Here is a 16,868-nt window from a genome sequence, read left to right as displayed (position 1 = left end):
CGGGTTCGATCCTTGGGTTAGGAAGATCCCCTGGAGAAGGAAATGGCAACCCACTCCAGTATTCTTGCCTGGAGAATTCCATGGACGGAGGAGCCTGGTGGGTTACATTCCATGGGATCACAAAGAGTTGGACATGACTGAGCAACTAACAATCAGGCTCACTCAAACTCTGTTATAAAAAGATAACCAACCCAATAGACAACAGGGTACAAAGATACAAGAAGGAAAAGCATATGGCCAATGAGCTCTTGAAAAGTGCTCAACTTTGGCTCTGGGAATAAAATTAGAAAAATAAAGCAACCATGAAGTACTTTGCACCCATCAGATTGGCAGAAATTTAAAAGGAATGTTAACATGTAATTCTGGCAATGTTCAGTTTCCTCATCTCTGGTTCAAACCACACTTGTCTTCGAGTTTCTATTCTCTGCTTTATTCCCATGCTAAGTGCCTGAGGGGTGCTTCCTACCAGCAGTGGCCAATGACACCCAAATACTCCATGTGATTTTTCATGCTTTCCTTACAGGAATGGTCTCCACTGTGTGCAGGGCTAAAGAACCACGGTGAAGAATCTAGAGGGGCAAACACCCAGCACAACTGAATCTAGAGGACACGTTCAGTGTCTCATCTCAGTTCAGTTCACTCGCTCAGTCATGTCCGAATCTTTGGAATCCCATGGTGTTCAGCAGGACAGGCTTCTCTGTCCATCACCAACACCCAGAGCATGCTCAAACTCATGCCCATCAAGTTGGTGATGCCATCCAACCATCTCGTCCTCTTCTGTCCCCTTCTCCTCCTGCCCTCAATCTTTCCCAGCATCAGGGTCTTTTCAAATGAGTCAGTTATTCGCACCAGGTGGCCCAAGTATTGGAGTTTCAGCATCAGTCCCTTCAATGAATACTCAGAACTGATTTCCTTTAGGATAGACTGGTTGGATCTCCTTGCAGTCCAAGGGACTCTCAAGAGTCTTCTCCAACACCACAGTTCAAAAGCATCAATTCTCTAGTGCTCAGCTTTCTTTATGGTCCAACTCTCACATCTATGCATGACTCCTGGAAAAACCATAGCCTTGACTAGATGGACCTTTGTTGGCAAAGTGATGTCTCTGCCTTTTTTTTTTTTCCTGCTTTTTAATTTGCTGTCTAGATTGGGGATAGCTTTTCTTCCAAGGAGCAAACATTTTTTAATTTCATGGCTGTAATCATCATCTGCAGTGATTTTGGAGCCCAAGAAATAAAGTCTGTCACTGTTTCCATTGTTTCCCCATGTATTTGGCATGAAGTTATGGGACTGGATGCCTTGATCTTAGTTTTTTTAAATGGTGAGTTTTAAGCCAGTTTTTTCACTCTCATGTTTCGCTTTCCTCGAGAGGTTCTTTACTTCCTCTTTACTTTCTGCCATAAGGGTGGTGTCATCTGCATACCTGAGGTTATTGATATTTCTCCCGGCAATCTTGATTCCAGCTTGTGCTTATCCAGCCTGGCATTTCTCATGATGTACTCTGCATGTAAACTAAATAAGCAGGGTGACAATATACAGCTTTGATGAACTCCTTTCCCAACTTGGAACCAGTCTGTTGTTCCATGTCCAGTTCTAACTGTTGCTTCTTGACCTGCATCCAGATTTCTGAGGAGGAAGGTGAGGTGGTCTGGTATTCCTATCTCTTGAAGAATTTTCCAGTTTGTTGTGATATACACAGTCAAAGGCTTTGACAGCAGTAGATGTTTTTCTGGAACTCTCTTGCTTTTTCTATGATCCAACAGATGTTGGCAATGTGATCTCTGGTTCCTCTGCCTTTTCTAAACCCAGCCTGAACATTTGGAAGTTCATGGTTCATGCATTGCTGAAGCCTGGCTTGGAGAATTTTGAGCATTACTTGCTAGTGTGTGAGATGAGTGCAATTGTGCAGTAGTTTCAACATTCTTTGGCATTGCCCTTCTTTGGGATTGCAATGAAAACTGACCTTTTCCAGTCCTGTGGCCACTGCTGAGTATGTCAAATTTGCTGGCATATTGGGTGCAGCGCTTTCACAACATCTTTTAGGATTTGAAAAAACTCAGCTGGAATTCTATCATCTCCACTAGCTTTGTTCGTAGTGACACTTCCTAAGGCCCTCTTGGCTTTGCATTCCAGGATGTCTGGCTTTAGGTGAGTGATCACACCATCGTGGTTATCTGGGTCGTGAAGATCTTTTTGGTATAGCTCTTCTGTGTATTCTTGTCACCTCTTAATATCTTCTGCTTCTGTTAGGTCCATACCATTCCTGTCCTTTATTGTGCCCTTCTTTGCATGAAATGTTCCCTTGGTATCTCTAAGTTTCTTGAATAGATCTCTAGTCTTTCCCATTCTATTATTTTCCTCTATTTCTTTGCATTGATCACTGAGGAAGGCTTTCTTATCTCTCCTTGCTATTCTTTGGAACTCTGCATTTAGATGGTATATCTTTCCTTTTCTCCTTTGCTTTTTGCCTCTCTTCTTTTCTCAGCTATTTGTAAGGCCTCCTCAGACAACACTTTGCTTTTTTGCATTTCTTTTTCTAGGGGATGGTCTTGATAACCGCCTCCTGTACAATCTCACAAACCTCCATCCATAGTTCTTCAGGCACTCTGTCTATCAGATCTAATCCCTTGAATCTTTTGTCACTTCCACTGTATAATTGTAAGGGATTTGATTTAGCTCATACCTGAATGGTCCAGTGGTTTTCCCTACTTTCTCCATTTTAAGTCTGAATTTGGCAATAAGTAGTTCATGATCTGAGACACAGTCAGCTCCCAGTGTTGTTTTTGCTGACTGTATAGAGCTTCTCCATCTCTGGCTGGAAAGAATATAATCAATCTGAGATTGGTATTGACCATCTGGTGATGTCCATGTGTAGAATCTTCTTTATTGTTGGAAGTGGGTGTTTGCTATGACCAGTGCTTTCTCTTGGCAAAGCTCTGTTTACCTTTGCCCTGCTTCATTCTGTACTCTAAGGCCAAATTCGCCTGTTACTCCAGGTATCTCCTGACTTCCTACTTTTGCATTCCAGTCCCCTATAATGAAAAGGACATCTTTTTGGGTGTTAGGTCTAGAATGTCTTATAGGTCTTCATAGAACCATTCAACTTCAGCTTCTTAAGCCTTAGTGGGGCATAGACTTGGATTACTGTGATATTGAATGGTTTGTCTTGGAAACAAATAAGAGATCATTCTGTCATTTTGATTTTTCATCTATTAGTCCAATTGCTCTCTGTAAGAAATCTATAACAGAAGAATAGTGATTACTAGCATCTTTGCGTTATAGATGACTTAGAGAAGTGAATTCTGCTCCAAATCACGGGGCTGGAGTAAAGCAGAGTGGGATTCAGGGCTGCCGTTAAAGACTGAGGACTTCTGGCCCTCAGTACAGAGCTCTTTCTAGACAGACACTCTGGGTCATCTGCCTTGTTTTAGAAGTTTACTAAATGAAAACAGAGATTTGTCATTTCTTGAGTGATAAAAGGCCCTTCAATGAGGTATAAACACTTTCACAGGAAAATGTGGTACATGGACAGCAATCCCGATCCATGTTTCACCAAGACAAGGGAAGGGTGGATACCCACCATCGCCTTCTGCAGCTGATCTACCGAGTGATTAGTCACGTTTGTGCCGTTGATTTCTAGGATCTCGTCCCCAACGTGAAGCGAGCCTACCAACAAAAGAACACAGGTTCGGACAAGAGCTGTCAATAGGAGTCAAAACACTGCAGGAAAGAAACCGTGATTTGTAGCACGTGATACAATAGATTGTGTAAAAAAACACAGGGTTGGAAGTATTCGACAACAAGAGACCGGAATATTCTATTGATGGCCCTCTGGGTCCTATGAGGACCAGCAAGCACTGGGAAGTTGACTATGTCATCTGCCTTGACGTCAGGATTCCAAGTGAAGAATAAAAGTACCTGATCCTCAAAATGTCCTAGAACTAGAGTGCCCCTGATCTCTGGGGCCTCTGATAACAGCTATACACACTAAAAAAAGACCAGAAAGTGAAGAACTTGGCACTCTGAAGTCACCAGCAAGCTTGATGATTTTTTGCTCTTAAGCTAAAACCTCCAAACAATACCAAGTGGTCACGTTAATCACTGTTTAGAATCTATGTGATTCTCTGTGAAGAGTGGTTATCTTACCTGCGCTCCCCTAGATACAAAGAAAAGTGCTTTAACTAACGGATGCATCTGCAAATTGATGACTGCTTCCCATGAAGGAGATACAGCAGTTACTGAAATATGTGTTAATGTCTATTTGCTTAGTTGTTTTTTTTTTTTTTCTGGCCATGCTGTTCAGCTAATGGAACCTTCGTTCCCCAACCAGTGATTGAACCAGGGCCCACGGCCGTGAGAACACTGAGTCCTAAATACTGATGTGCCAGGGAATTCCCTATTTTCTCATTTTAACTGGTAGCCCCAGGAGGCAGAGATGGTCTCTTTGCTTCACTGCTATGTATTCAGAGGCAAATGAAAGGGGTTGCATATAGTAATTGCTCAAATGTTACCTAACGGGAAAAATAGTCATGTCACAAAGTATAGAAGAAGGCTGGACGTATACCTTGTCTGTGGACCATGCCCCCATGGAGAATTCTGGCCACCGTACACGACTGCTTCTCGTTCAGCTTCAGCGTGATTCCCTGGAAGACAGACAAGGCCATAGCATGCTTAACTGTGAGCTATTTCTGAGCTGATCTTTTTCTGTTTGTTTGTTTTAGTTCTATCAGTTTATGGCGACCAACCCTCCACCCTCATGTGCACGTGCTCAGTCCTGTAACCCCATGGACTGCAGCCCGACAGGCTCCTCTTTGTCCATGGGCGTTTCCAGGCAGGAATACTGGAGTTAGTTGCTGTTTCCGTCTCCAGGCTGAGCTGAGCTTTAAGACATGTGAAAGTGATTTCTTGGGAGAAAGAGTTTCTGTCTCCACCACCTGGGGTGTCAACCATTGGAAGGAGGCAGGAAGCCCGCTCTGGAGGGGGGTGGGCATTGGGGGGTGATGGTGGCAAAAAACAGGGGTTACCATGGGCTCCTCGGTGACCTTCTCAAACTGGATGAGCCGCACCTTCCGGGTCTCCTGGCCCTGAGTCTGGGCCGGGCTCCCTGGGGCAGCGGGCCCGTTGGTGTACATGTCTTCCATCACAGCACTCAGCTGGGGTGACGCAGGCTGGCGGGGCAAAAGAGCAGAGGATTGGATGAAGCAAGTGGCTGAGGCAACCCCCAGGATGTCACTGCAGGTCTACAACACTTTACAGAAAGTGAAAGTGAAGTCACTGAGTCGTGTCCAACTCTTTGCAATCCCATGGACTGTAGCCCACCAGGTTCTTCCATCCAGGAAATTTTCTAAGCAAGAGTACTGGAGTGGGTGGCCATTCCCTTCTCCAGGGGAACGTCCCGACCCAGGGATCAAACCCGGGTCTCTCACATTGCAGGCAGGTGCTTTACCATCTGAGCCACCAGGGAAGCCCAAGCTACATGAACCTATGCTTATCTCCTTAGGCTGGTAGCTGACTGCATTCGACTTGATGGGCCATGTTATTTATCCAATGGGCCACCCCTCTCATTGGCCCGAGATGCCATGTGAACTGTGATCCCTTGACCCCAACCATGCAGACAGCACAGCCAGATGAGTTACACTCTGGAAAGACTCTGCATGATACATCTGAAGTTAATTTAAGGCCTCTGGCCTGGGCAGGACAGACAGAAGGCTGGTCTTGGTAATCCACGGTGCCAGGTCAACCCCCCATGGGCAGCAGGGATGTTCATCCCCACCTGACTTTCTAGACAAAACCAGACAGTTGGCAGTGCCAAAGAGAAAAGGTGAGACAGCCAAGCTTTGAGAAAAGCTGCACAGTGCATTGTCAAAACCGGGGCGGAGGCAGAGGTGCCTTCTATCTGACATGAAAGAGCCAAATGACAACATGACAACTAAAAAATATAAAGACCTTGAAGTAAAGAAACTCCCCTGAGACAGGCAAAGGTTTAGTAGGCAGAGAGAGCAATAATCATAGATGCGGACAACTGATCCCATCAAAACTAACACCTTCTCACCAAAAGACGATCAAGAGCTATGAAGGCATGGCACAGCCTGACTGTAAAAGCTGCAATACATACATCTGACAGAGACTTATTTATACCAGAACATGTGAAGAATTTTTATGACTCAATAACAGGATGACAAGCGAGGAAAAGACAGACAGAACATTTGAACAGATGCTTCATTTCAGAAGGCCACATGCACTACAAGAGCCTACAAGCACTGTAATCAGGGAAATATTGGGTGGGTCAAAAAATTCTTTTGGGCTTTTTCATAAGATGTACTAGGGAGCTGATGGCGAAAAAGACAAGTTTAGCACACACGGATCTTAGGCCCGTCAACCACACTTCGAAGTGTTCACCCAAAAGAAAAGACACAGGGTTGCACATGGATGTTCACAGGGCTTTATTCACCCACAGGAGGTGGCAGAAACAAGAAAAGGACCAAAATGTTGACACAGGGGTCAACATGCATCAGTCTGAAAAGTGTGATGTTGAGTGAAAGAAGCTTTAGGCAAAAGAGTACACATTAGATGAGCCCATTCGTGAGGTTTTTAGAACACGCCAAAACGACAGTAACAACGTTGAAGATGGTGGTTGCCTCTGATGGGATGGGAAGGGGTAAACTGGGTAGAGTATGAGAGAAACTTCTGGAGTGTTGATGCTCCAAACTGTGATCAGGGTTGGGGAAGCACAGGTGTATGTATTTGTTCAAACTCATCCAGTACATTTCACCGGATGGGCCTTGGACCACAAAATTAAAAAAAAAAATCATATAGAAATACTGAATACTAATCCATGATATGCACACTGAAGCCTTTAGGGGTGAACTGCTCTGATGCTTGCAACTTTTTTTTAAAAAAACAAGATTCATTTATTTATTTTATGGCTGTGCTGGATCTTAGTTGCTGCTGCTAGGCTTTTCTCTAGATGTGGCAAGTGGCCTTCTCATCCCAGTGGTTTGTCCTGTTGCAAGGCACAGGCTGTAGGCACAGGGTTCAGTCACGGAATTTACTTTGAAGTGCAAAAAAAAAAAAGGTGAATAAATGGCTTGTGGATAGACACGTGACAAAGCATCCATGGCCACGTGTTAATGGTAGAATCTAGGAGGTATGTCAAATGGAAGCTACCATCAAATTGTTCGTTCTTTGCAGTGGGTTTGAAAATTTGCAGATAAAACACTGGAAGGAATGGCATCAGGAGAGTGAGAAAAGGCCACAGAGCATGGAACTGGGACCCTCGGGTGCTGTCCTACTGTGGATGGACTTTGGAATTTTAAGAACAGTGTGGCTCTGACATCACACGCCAATGAGAATAAATGGATGGATCTCCTTGAAACACTCCTCAGTCTCCTTTGCTGGTTCTTCCTCCTCTTTCTAACTTAACTGCTCTTGAAGTAGCCCAGGGCTTGGAGAAGGGCAAGGAGCACTCTGAAAATGCTCCCACCCACTCCGGGTCAAATATTCGATCAGGACGATAGGGAAGGATTCTGCTGCACATGGACGGTGGCTGCGATCCAGCCATAGTGGGGGTGGGGGTGCCCCTCAGAGACCATGGGGAGGGAAGATCTTCCCAATGGGTGGGACCAGGAGAAGGACACCTCATCAGCCAGTTGGTGGCAAAGGAGAAACAGGAAGATCCCCCAGGGAGGAACAGCTAGCCCCATCTATGTGTCTGTCTCTCAAGATCTATTGCAATCAGGGAAGTCCTAAGAAAGAGAAACTGCCCGGGCAGCAGCTAGCACTTCTTCAAACTCACGTGACACGGCCTTCCACAGCGCTATGAAAGCAGAAGCATCTAACAAAGGATTGTATTTAGCAAAGTAACTGATGAGACGTAACTGATGTAACTCAGGACACCAGAGCTACAGGGCACTTCAAGGCCACCTACAGTAGATGAGTTACCTCTATGTCTGTGCAAGGTGTCCTAGCACACACAGATACTGTGGAGCCACAAAAAGGAGGTTCAGGGGTTGATCTTGAAGAAATGTTGTTAAGTGGAAAAAAAGGGGGAGGAGGAAAGGTATGATGTGAAACAGAAGAAAATCTTCATATCTGCTTGTAAACGTGCCATCTCTCTCTGCAAGGACAAGTGAACAACACAGAGGAACTGGGAGACAAGAGAAGGGGCTCAGAAGAAAACTGAATTCATTTCAGATTAATCTCTAAACAGGCACATGAAAGCCTTCTCTTGTGGCAAGACAGAATTTTCCTAAGTGAGTGTCATTTAGGTTCAAGTTGGGAGCTTAAGGATTTGTGTGTAGTGTAGACCCTGTTTTTTGTTGTTGTCGTTGTTGTTTGTTTTTTAGATATTCATTTATTTGGCTGTGCTGGGTCTCAGTTGCAGCCTGCAGGATCTAGTTCCCAGAGGAGGGATTGAACCCACAGAAAAGTCTGAGCCTGGGAAAAGTCCCTGGGCCCTATTGAAAGGAGAGCCCAAGGTGGGAAGGTAAATAGAAACCCACACACACAAAAAAGGAAGTCATGAGGATGAGAGATTTCAAAAATGTTCCAGCAGACAGCAGAGCTGAGAATGTGCACCCAGAAGAAACAAGCTGGGGAGGACTGCAGGAAGGAGGAAGCTGGTGTCTCATCAACCAGAACTGGAGAACCGGCTGTCCCAGGATGCACAAGGGGCTGAGAAAAGAACTGAGTTGGGCGTCTGGTCATCCTGAACAAGATCGGGGAGAAGCTGTATCAGTGAGAAACAGAATAAAGCTGTTGGGTTGGCCACCAGTCAGAATAATACAAAAGCCTCAACTGATGTTCCCTTTTTAGCATCAACCTACAGCAAGTTGCAAAACAATTGTAGGTAAAGAACAGACTGTCAATGTTAGAACCTTGACAACATCAAGGTCCACACACATAGGACAGAAAAGAATGAAGGAAAGGATATTCCGATCTTGGGAGACCAGCGAGAAGGGAAGCCGCCAAAGGAATGAATGGAGAATTTTTAGTTCAGCTGGATTTTGGCCATACGCTTGGGTTGCATTTAGTGACAGTCAGAAGGTTTGTCCTTGTGGAACCAAGGATTCACTGCTTGCCACAACTAGAGAAAACCTGTGCTCAGCCATGAAGACCCAGCAGAGACAAAAACAGAAAAACAAACCAGTGCTATTAAAAAAAAAGAAAGAAAGAAAACCATAACGAAATATCACCACATAGCCATCAGAGCAGCTATGATCAAAACCAGTGACAAAACTAAATAATCGTAAGGATGGAAAGAAACTGAATCTCTCTTCCATGGCTGGTGCCAATGTAAAATGGGACAGCCATTCAGGAAGAGAATCAGGTGCTTTCTTAGAAAACAAAATGAGTACTTCACAAGTCAGCAATGCTGCTAAAGAATCATCTGCAATGCGGGAGACCTGGGTTCGACCCCTGGGTTGGGAAGATCCCCTGGAGAAGGGAAAGGCTACCCACTCCAGTATTCTGGCCTGGGGAATTCCACAGACTATATAGTCCATGGGGTTGCCAAGAGTCAGACGTGACTGAGTGACTTTCACTGTATTCACTGTAGTGGAACAAGACAAATGTGAGTGAAAAACGTGCTACATGAAGGTTTGTACCTGGGCTGGATGAAGCATAAGCTGGAATCAAGATTGCCGGGAGAAATATCAATAACCTCAGATATGCAGATAACACCACCCTTATGGCAGAAAGTGAAGATGAAGTAAAGAGCCTCTTGATGAAAGTGAAAGAGGAGAGTGAAAAAGTTGACTTAAAGCTCAACATTCAGAAAACTAAGATGATGGCATCTGGTCCCATCACTTCATGGGAAATAGATGGGGAAACAGTGGAAACAGTGGCTGATTTTATTTTGGGGGGCTCCAAAATCACTGCAGATGGTGATTGCAGCCATGAAATTAAAAGACACTTACTCCTTGGAAGGAAGGTTATGACCAACCTAGACAGCATATTAAAAAGCAGAGACATTACTTTGTCAACAAAGGTCTGTCAAGTCAAGGCTATGGTTTTTCCAGTAGTCATGCATGGATGTGAGAGTTGGACTATAAAGAAAGCTGAGCGCCGAAGAATTGATGCTTTTGAACTGTGGTATTGGAGAAGACTCTTGAGAGTTCCTTGGACTGCAAGGAGACCCAAACAGTCCATCCTAAAGGAGATCAGTCCTGGGTGTTCATTGGAATGTCTGATGTTGAAGCTGAAACTCCAATACTTTGGCCACCTGATACAAAGAGCTGAGTAACTTGAAAAGACCCTGATGCTGGGAAAGATTTAAGGCAGGAGGAGAAGGGGACAACAGAGGATGAGATGGTTGGATGGCATCACCAACTCAATGGACATGAGTTTGGGTAGACTCCAGGAGTTGGTGTTGGACAGGGAGGCCTGGCATGCTGCAGCTCACGGTGTCGCAAAGAGTCGGACACGATTGAGTGACTGAACTGAACTGAACTGAAGGTTCATACAGATTTACTCACAGTAACTCAAACCTGGAAATAACCAGGAGTGTCTATCATAGGTGAGCAGCTCAACAGACTATGTTCCATCCAGACTTTGGGACGATTCCCAGCAATAAAAATATTGCCAATGATTTGATTCCAGGTATATAACATCATTGAGATGACAAAATTATAGAGCTGGAAAACAGACTAGTGGTGGTGTATATGTATCTTCACACACGTGACAAAATGGCCCAGAGCTACACTCACATGTGACAGCAATGTCAAGTCCATGGTTTTGACAATGTACTATTTTTGATCTTGTAGGAGACAGAGTTGAAATTATTGCAGAAAAGTAGCAAAATATCTGGCAGGTAGCACTTGTTTGCACCCAAAGAGCTGTAACTAAGAGAGCACAGTAACCAATGGGGAGAGGCAACAACAAACCATGGAGAAAGTTGCAGGAATCTGGGGTTGGAAATTAACAGGCCACAGCACACAGTGACCCCAGAGCTTCTCAAAGCATTACCCACAGCGACCTGGAAGCATGTGGCATCAAGTTGGAAGAATTCTTTCTGTTAAATTAAGCACCTTATTCGTTTTTACCATGTTGCAGGTATTAAGAGATTTGAATGTATAGACTGAGGAGTCCAAGGATCACTGACTGCATGCCTGACTTGCCTTGATTCTGATTTACAAATCTTTGTTCAGTAGTAATTGTGGGGCTGAGAAAGCTCAAAATCAAACCCACAGATTCATTCCATGGATCTCCCAGCAACTACCACTTACGAGTCTTACAACCCAGCAATGCTGGTAAAGAATCTGCCTGCAATGCGGGAGACCTGGGTTCGAGCCATGTAACCAGGGATCCATCAATAACCATAGCAGGTAAAGGTGGCCATAAAATCTGGAAACACAGATCAGATTCTCTTATCATGTGCTGTAAAGTACCATCAAGAAAGCATTTCTGATGATTCATCTGGGTTTGCAGATATGGCGGAGCCCTGTGTAACATTCTCAACAAGGACAGAGTCGAAAGTCAATCCACGGAAGACAGGGTGAACTTGGCAAGGGGGTGGATGCCTGCGTGATTGGGGGCCTCATCTCTTCATTCAGCTCCAGGACATGTCAGCATTTAAATTAAGGACTCCGCAAAGCCTGCCAGAGGTAGAACACACCAAACCCAGAAAGTTCAACACTTGCTATGCCAAATGCTGGGCCTTTCAGTGTGCTTATCCATCAAGACAGCCCCCCTTCCTAATGACTCAGAGCTGCTATCACACTCCCTCAGAAGCTGCCAGTGATGAGCGAGATACCCGGAATGCTCTGACCTGGCACCCCAAGAACCAACTCGTACCCGTGGGGCGCCCCCCAAGCACCACCTGATGACCCTGCTCTGGCCACTCTTTGATGGCACCTGGCATGCCAGCCCTTGGCACCCCCAGCCTGCAGACAATCCACAGGGAAGGGTTAGACAGACAGACAGATGCGTGTGGAGCAGGGGCCACAGGCTGCAGTCAGCCCCACGTCTCCCCTGTCCTGCACCTCAACTGCTGGAACTTGGCGTGTTTCCAGAGCTGGTAAGACATGCGCCTTCCAATGGGTGGCAGAGACTTTCCATGGTTTGTTCTGGGACTTACTGGCCCCACGCTGGACCACAATGTTGAATCCTTCCCAGTGCCACAAGCACCCATGCCGGGTGATTACAAAGTGATACAAGCAATGCTGAGCAAACAATATTGGGCAAAGGTGCTCAATTGCTTTATGTGGGGTACACTTCGCAACTTGGACACCAGCACCCGCCTTGGCTGGGGGTGGGCCCCCAGCCACGCTTAGTCAGGATGGGGGACGGCCGTCCTGTGCGAGGAGGGTGCTGGGCCGCCCTTTGCTCTGCAGCCTCTCAGGGGCCCATAATCACACAAACTGCTGGGGTGGCAAGGCCTGGCCTCTGAAACCCTCTTCAGAGGAAACATCTGTGGCGGGTTCAAAGGGCAGAGGCAGCAGTTCAGAGGAAGCTGGGATTAAAAAAAAAGAGAAAAAACAAACTTGGCGGCGGGTGGCGGGGGTGGATGACTCGAGCAGGAGCCACCAAATCACATTAAGAGCCGGTGCCAGTGACCGGAGGGAAAAAACCAACATCTGTTGGGCCGACAGGTAAGCCCTCTGCCCACTGTTTCCAGGTACTGTGGGGCTTCCCTGACAGCTCAGTTGGGAAAGAAGCTGCCTGCGATGCAGGAGACCCGGGTTCGATTCCTGGGCCGGGAAGTTCCCTTGGAGAAGGGCTAAGCTACCCACTCCAGCATTCTTGGGCTTCCCTGGGGGCTCAACTGGGAAAGAATCTGCCTGCAGTATGGGAGACCTAGGTTCAATCCCTGGGTTGGGAAGATCCCCTGGAGAAGGTAAAGGCTGCTACCCACTCCAGGATCCTGGCCTGGAGAATTCCATGGACTGTACAATCAATGGGGTCGCCCAGAGTTGAACATGACTGAGCAACCTGCACAGACTCGGAAGAAGGCCCAGGCCAAGTAGGCAAGTGATGGCCCACACCAGACACCAGCTGATCAGTCTTCCTGGGCCAGGGCAGGCTCCGCTTTGGGAAAGAACACAAGAGAAAAAAAACAAAACAAAAAAAAAAACATGAGAAAACCCAAGAGGGCTCAAGGTACCAGAAGAAAGGGGGCACTGTTTCCCCACAAATATAAGAGCTGCACAAAAGGGCTGGGAGGAGAGGAGAGCCTCAGAGGCAGGATTTTCTGCAAGTCCTGGCTTCAGTCCTGATGAACTAGGTGCCTGGGATGCCGGCAAACAAAGCACCTGCAGCAGAACTGGCAGGCTGGTGGCTTCAGAGCACAAATGTGTAAAATCGGCCCTTGGACACAATGGGCGTGAACTGCCATGGGTCCGCCGGCTTGATTATTTCTTGCACAGTCAACCCCGCAGCACCACACAATTTAGTCCAGGGTCAGTGGCCTCTGCTGGTGGCTGGAGGCTTGTGGTCGTGGATGAACCACAGGGACAGAGGGACGGAGGAACGGATGCGTATGGGTGTGGCTCAACTCTATGTCTCCACATGAAGGAAAAAGGCAAAGTGAAGCCTCAGAAAATTCTATGTTACACCAAGCTGTACTCTGGTTCCCTAATTTGGAGCATGTCTTCTGGTTTCCCAGCCCTTGAGTCAGTTCTCCTCTTTTGAGCAACAGTGAAAAACTTGAGCAACTGGTGCTTAAGGGAAAAAAAAAATCTCTGCCATCCATGAAATGTCACCTGATTTCATCTCCCCCACCTCAGACCTCTGTGAGCCCTGAATGTCCCCTGCCTGGAGCACTGTTGGCCGATGGCACCCTGGATATCTCCAGCCCCAAACCTGTACAACAGCAGATGAGGTCGAATCTGCTGGCCAGGAGCTCTCCTGAGTGGATACTCAGCTGGAGCCAGACTTCATTCCTGGCCATTAGGCCCGAGTGAACTTTCAGGGACTTGCAACCTATTTTTTCAGGTCATGGGAAAGGGACAACTTCAAACAGGCCGGCAGAGACAAGTAGGAATTTTACAACCCATTTTATGTGTGCTAAGGGACTGCCATAAAGAACAAGGTCACAGTGAGCTCATAAGATGTTTCTCTGAGGAAGGACACCTATAGTTAAATAGGGGAGGGAGCCTCCACCTCAAACGTACTACAACATTGTATTCTGATAAGACTTTTTCAATATCAAATGCAGACTACGATCAGAAGGGAAACTTTGGGTTTCGAGTCTTTAGCACTTTTACCGAAAGCAATCCTCCTCAATGAAGTGTTTGGCAACAGGAATTTCTGAATTGCCTTAAAGCCAACAGCTTCCTCAGAGGGAAGGTGAACCTCAGGAAATAAGAAATCAGCCGACTCCTGGGGTCAGGCCACCCCTCACGGCATGGAGATTCTCCTTCTGGGGTCCACAGTTGGGCAGTTCTGGAAGCTTTTCATTCTGTGCTTTACCAGTTTTTCTTATCCCACCCTCAAATCCTTTCATACAAACAAACTACATAGGCAGGAGACTGTATCTGGTATCGCAGGATAAACTCATGGCTCCACAAAAACTGCTGCTTACTCAGAGAGTATTGACGGCTTCTGTTCAAAACTGCACACAGCGAACCTCCCCAGCCTTCCCACCAGGGGCAGAAAGATCTCCAAGGGGTCGGGACACTGAGTTACAGGTGACGCTCAGGTTGTGCAAAGTGAAAGCAGGCACACAGAAAGGCCTATGTAAACTGGAGTCCATTTGTAGGACAGCCTCAAAACGGCAAAGTGATAGTGTTTTCCAGATGTTGATGGGGGGGGGGGTTCCATACTTCCAGGGATGGCAGGTGGTGGGGGGCAACCCTCAAGGACTGTGAGGTCACAGCTACAGGGTGGGATGTATGTGTCCAGTGTCACTGAACTGCACAAATCAGTGAATTCTATGTATGCCAAATAAACCTCAATAAAGTTACCAAAAGAAAATTCAACAAAGAGACTTTGGCAGGGGGTGGGGACAGAGTTAAGGCTCAGCCAAGTGAGTTGACTGTTGGGAAGAAAAGCAAAAAATCACATTTCCAAGCTTATGGGGAATCAAGGAGTTTCAGAGCCTGATCCCCTCCAATGCATGTGCTGCTGCCTAACTTGCAACTTTGTCTTCCCTACCTGATCATCCCCACTGCTCCTGGAAGCCTAGACAACAGCAATCCTGATTTGCAAAGACAGACAAGCATGAATATGGTGCCCTGAGGGAAGCAGCAAGCTCAAAGCAGATACAGAATGCAGCCTCCCTCTGATGCCTCCCAGTCCACAGTCCCCAGCCTGCTCGCCAGTCTGCTGGGACCTGGGGGATCTGCAGTTTCATCGTGTGCCCAAGCGGATGGGTGCACTGCATAGCACGTCCACCTCTTCAGGCACTAAGTAATTTGGGAACCATTTCCGAGGCCCCTTGGATCAGGCATTTCACCTGGGAAAAGTGAGTGTACAAACAGCCCTGCCCTGGAAGATCTTGGCCGTCTAGGAAAAGGATTCACACTTGTGAGTCCCCAGGCCAGCAAGTGTCTGCTGAGCCGTCTATCTCTGGGTGTCTCTGTGGACATCCTCTCTTGGAACCTGGCCAGCAGGCTGTGAGGAGGCCAGGAAATGTTGAAGGGCCGCCGGTGGGTGCTGGCTGATGGCTGACCACTGAGACCGAGCTTCAGCCTTCAGGTGAGTGAGTGGGCCTGGCGTGCAGCCTTACCTTGAAGTCGCTCAGTCATTATCAGACTCTTTGAGACCCCATGGACTGTAGCCCAGCAGGCTCCTCCTTCCAGGGCATTTTCCAGGCAAGGGTACTGGAGTGGGTGGCCATTTCCTTCTCCAGGGGATCTTACCGACCCAGGAATCGAACTCCTGTCTCCCGTATTGCGGGCAGACACTTTACCCTCTGAGCCACCAGGGAAGCCCCAAGATAACAAGAAAATCAACTATTCCTTATGGGCCATCTTTGAGGATAGAGGTGAGTCGCTATTTATGGGCCATCGCAGGAATCTGGGCAGGGGGGGAGGGCAGAATTACTCCTGAGATGATGCCTGCCCACAAACAGACACAGGCCCCCCGGGTACCCCCCAGCACCAGCGGCCCCCGCAGAAATGCCACGGCATGGTGACTGAGCACTTTGGGGCCAGCGTTGGCTCTTACCACCAACCCTTTCTGCTGACACAAGCACTTAAGCAGACCTCCCCTGGGCTCTGTTCCTGAAAGTCTTCTCCGTGACCCCGACCCCGTCCACACAGAAGTTTCCCTCGACCTTTCATCAGCTCTCGGGGTCGGGGGCCGCGGCCTCGGCCGATTCCCGTCTAGAGGCGCCGCGGGGTCCCGAGCCACGGCGCCCAGAAGTCCCGCACGAGCTCCGGGGGTCAGGGACCCCTACCCCGAGGGCAAGAGGGCGGGCGGCGCGGCCTAGAGTCGGGGACCGGCCCTCATCGCACGCAGTTGGGGGGACCCCGGGAGCCGCTCACCTCGGGCCGGTTGCGCTTCTGCAGCAAGTGCTCCAGGTAGAGATCGGAAAGCGCCGTGCGCATGCCGCCCCCGCCCTCGCCCTCGCTCGCCTTCAGCGTCATCTTGCCGGAGAGCCGGGCCGCCGGGGACTCGGGGACCGCGGGGCAGGGCACAAGCTGGAGCGCGAGAGCCCGGGGGCCTGCGGCGCGCGGAGGCGGCGAAGGCTGCTGGGACTCGGCGCGCCTGGGCCGTCACCACCCCGCAGGAGGCGCGCCGGGCGCGCGGGGGCGGAGCCCCGCCCAGCCCCGCCCCCTGGACACGCCCCCGCCTGGTCCCCGCCCCCAAGACCCCCGGGGGCCCGGCTCTGCGCACCTGGGCGCCCGGAAGGGGCGCAGAATTACATCTCCGACGACTAAAGCCACGAAAACAAACAAACAAAAAAAAAAAAAAATGGAATGCTCAGT

General features: G+C 48.1%; 1 protein-coding gene across 1 annotated transcript in view; it reads right to left on the bottom strand.

Annotated features, from left to right (window-relative positions):
* Positions 1-16,640, bottom strand: part of MPP1 (MAGUK p55 scaffold protein 1) — a 28,674-nt gene extending 12,034 nt beyond the window's left edge. The window contains exons 1-4 of the mRNA XM_061137967.1: positions 16,425-16,640; positions 5,022-5,165; positions 4,562-4,640; positions 3,578-3,663 (exon numbers count right to left, since the gene is read on the bottom strand). Of these exons, the coding sequence (XP_060993950.1) occupies positions 3,578-3,663; positions 4,562-4,640; positions 5,022-5,165; positions 16,425-16,526 (411 nt within the window). The 5' untranslated portion in view covers positions 16,527-16,640. The remainder of the gene's footprint in view (positions 1-3,577; positions 3,664-4,561; positions 4,641-5,021; positions 5,166-16,424) is intronic.
* Between the last annotated feature and the right edge of the window lie 228 nt (positions 16,641-16,868).

Source organism: Dama dama, chromosome X (genome assembly GCF_033118175.1).
Source record: "Dama dama isolate Ldn47 chromosome X, ASM3311817v1, whole genome shotgun sequence".
In the NCBI taxonomy this organism is placed as follows: Eukaryota; Metazoa; Chordata; class Mammalia; order Artiodactyla; family Cervidae; genus Dama; species Dama dama.
This window is presented reverse-complemented; position numbering and strand designations above follow the sequence as displayed.